We start from the raw sequence: 3,081 nt of genomic DNA, 5'->3' as shown, positions 1-3,081 counted from the left end.
TAAATACATTCAGTACAAATTATTTCTTTAGGAAAGTTTTGAAAATCATTACAAGTGAAATAACTATAGTGTATAAACCTTTCAAAACTACTTTTCCTATTTATTCAAAAATATAAAAGATATATAGTATATTTGTTCTAGCTAGGTAAACCACATTTATATAAATGTATTCATGTGTTTTTAGTTGATGTCATAATTTTACAGAATGGATTCCAATGAGGCTGAGAAATGCAATCTTTGTATTAAAATCATGTTTATTTGAGCATGGCATTGCCTAAATATCAATATTAAGATCTAAAGTATTTTAAGACGTATTATGTTTTGTTACTACTTATTTTTCTTAAATTTACTATTAACTTTCAATTATCCTTGTCATTGGAGTAGAAAAATTGGCATGGACAATTTGGAAAAGTGAATAACCAATTCTTAGATTATTATATTTGATTCTGTAATATATTATGGCTGCAGAGTGCCAAAACAGTTTAAATGTCAATAGCTCAATTGAGCCACTTCTTTGATATTATATAGATTTTGAAAATACCAGTTGTTTAGTGAATTTAATTAAGCCAACTTTACTTATAAGGTTTATGCTTTTTTCTTTGTATTATTCCTTTTTAATTTATGGCTGCTTCTGACAACTGCATTAATTTGTTTCCTTGATCATACTTGGGCTGAATAGAGACAGTAGTGTGTTTGCTGACAGAGAAAAGCTGCCTAAAAACTGGTGAGAAATGGTCTAGGAGAGTAAATTGACTTGTGGAAAATCTTCACTTGAAAGAAAACCCCTGTCAGCTTTTCTCTTTTTCGCCCATACCTTTTGCTTTATGATCATCTCGTTGATGTCTTCAAGATCACCCACCATCACCCTCTGTGATTTTATAACTCGATCAAGCAGAGACAGCCAGTCGGTAAGTTCTGTCCAAGCTCGGTTGAAATCTGCTAGAGCAGGTACCTCCAACAGCAAGGAAGATGGCATTTCTAGTTTGGAGATTGCAGTTTCCTTGGTAACCACAGGTTGTGTCACCAGAGTAACAGTCTGACTAGGAGCTAAATTTTTTTTTCAAAAAGGACAAAAAAAAAAAAAAAGAAAATGAAAAATTAGAAACACAAGCCAAGAAGCTAATTTCAATAACAATAAAACAACCTTAATTGAAAAGCAACCATTTGAACCAAAGTATTATTTATGGCATTATATGTTTTTTCCTAACACTGTGGCTGCTTTACATAGTACTACATGATAGAGCAATTAAAAGATTCAAACTTTTCCTTATTACATATTTCATTAATACACAATCTTTGAAAATGGTTTTGCTTATTGTCATGGACAATTAATTTAAATAGCCTTCTCAATAACAATAACATAGATTATGGAATCGGTAAAAAAAAAAAAAAGATTATTCAGATCTAGCCAGGTGAGTAATTTTTATTTATTTATTTTTTCATTTAATGAAAAAAACAAAAGGAAAGATTGCATAAGGTCTTATTTCTGACTTAATGTTTCCTTGACTATGAAGTAAATTACTTTGGAGGTGGACCCTAGGGAAATATAGCCAATAAAATGTTCTTGCCCTTGTTCTATGTTTTATACTGGGAGCAGTTTACCATTATTTTTTCCTTCAGACTAGTAATAAAGTGGCTAGCAGTGAGGAAAACCCAACTTACATTATTTTTGGAAAATCAGAGCTAGTAAAGTTTTTCTACTTGGATATGAAACACTGTTTCAAGGTCATTAAGCAATATTAAATTAATATTAATAGTATTGAACACTTTAATGTAAGGTAGCCCATGGTAATGGTGAAGATCTGAAGTTCCCGAGTAAAAGCATCTGGGAGAGAATCCTTCTCTATGCCTTAGAAACTCTGTGACCTTGGTTAAGTTAGTTCAACTCTTTGAGCTTCATTTTTCCTTTTCCATAAAGGAGGGACAAAAATAGGGTAAACGTCAGAGGGGCAGTTGTGTAGAGTCAATGACTAATACAAGAAATGTACACAGAACAATGCCAGAAACATAACAATGAAAACATTAGCACAGCTCCTGATACTAGTATAGTAAGTAATGAGGTTAGGTATTACTATTTTTCTAAATACCGGATAAATAAGAAACACAGAGATGAACAAATATGGTGAGCAGTTGGAGATAAGGCATGAGAAATATGTGAAATATTTGGGGAAAACTTAGTCAAAGGTCGATTTGTGGCCCTATACTTATTGAAGGGGGCTGAACTTGCTGGTGAGAATTGATACTAACTACGAACAAACATCTGAGCCTCTGGAGCCTACTACATCCAGTAGACCAGTAAGTAGTAAAGAAATAGTGGTCTATACAATTCAGAAAGGAATCTTTGAGGGAAAGCTGCAAGAATCAACATCTCAGTGGGAGACCTGAGAGGCATGGACAAAAAGGAAAGTGTTCTAGGAACATGAGAAAAATGTGCCATGCTTGCATTCCATTCTGAGGTGGCCATAAATTACTTTTCATGGTTGTATTACTTTCTGCACTTTCAAGGTTGTCTTTTTGTTAGAGAAGATGATGAGACGAATGAAAGAATGCCTCTTGTGTCTCAAGCTTCTTAGGGACAACAAGTGGTTCCTACAAATGAAAGAAATAATCCTGAACAAGGCAGAAGAAAAAAAAAAGCGAGGTGCCAAAGTAAAAATAAAAACTAATGCCAAGAAATAATGACTGAAAGACAATAATACTGAGGAGATAAAGAAGAAATGGTTTCTTGGAGCTATCTCACTGCTCTGAGGTTCTTTGTAGAAAAAAAGAAACATAATATGAAGAAGAAACACGAGAGACAACAAGATCTAAAAATCTTAAAAGGGATTTTGAGAGGGGCTGAATCCCTGGTGAGGATGCATGGGTGAGGATGAAAAGAGAGCTAAATTAAAATATCACTGTAGTTGCTAACCTCAGAATGCCTGGATGACTAGAAAATATGGCCAAATTGTTCCTAAAATAAATACACAGTAGATACTGAGACAACATATGGTCTTTTGGGAGGATTTCAAGGTTCTGCAAAGTGTCAGAATTTTTTTTTTAATTTGACTTGTTGAAAATTTGACCCTTAAAAGAGAGCAG

General features: G+C 33.3%; 1 protein-coding gene across 1 annotated transcript in view; it reads right to left on the bottom strand.

Annotated features, from left to right (window-relative positions):
• DMD (dystrophin) overlaps positions 1-3,081 on the bottom strand; it is a 1,580,480-nt gene that overhangs the window by 603,583 nt on the left and 973,816 nt on the right. Inside the window, exon 50 of the mRNA XM_006911463.3 lies at positions 815-1,047. Within this exon, the coding sequence (XP_006911525.1) occupies positions 815-1,047 (233 nt within the window). The remainder of the gene's footprint in view (positions 1-814; positions 1,048-3,081) is intronic.

The sequence above is a fragment of the Pteropus alecto genome, unplaced genomic scaffold (assembly GCF_000325575.1).
Source record: "Pteropus alecto unplaced genomic scaffold, ASM32557v1 scaffold414, whole genome shotgun sequence".
NCBI lineage: Eukaryota > Metazoa > Chordata > Mammalia > Chiroptera > Pteropodidae > Pteropus > Pteropus alecto.
The sequence above is the reverse complement of the archived record's forward strand: the minus strand, read 5'-3'. Positions and strand labels throughout refer to the sequence as shown.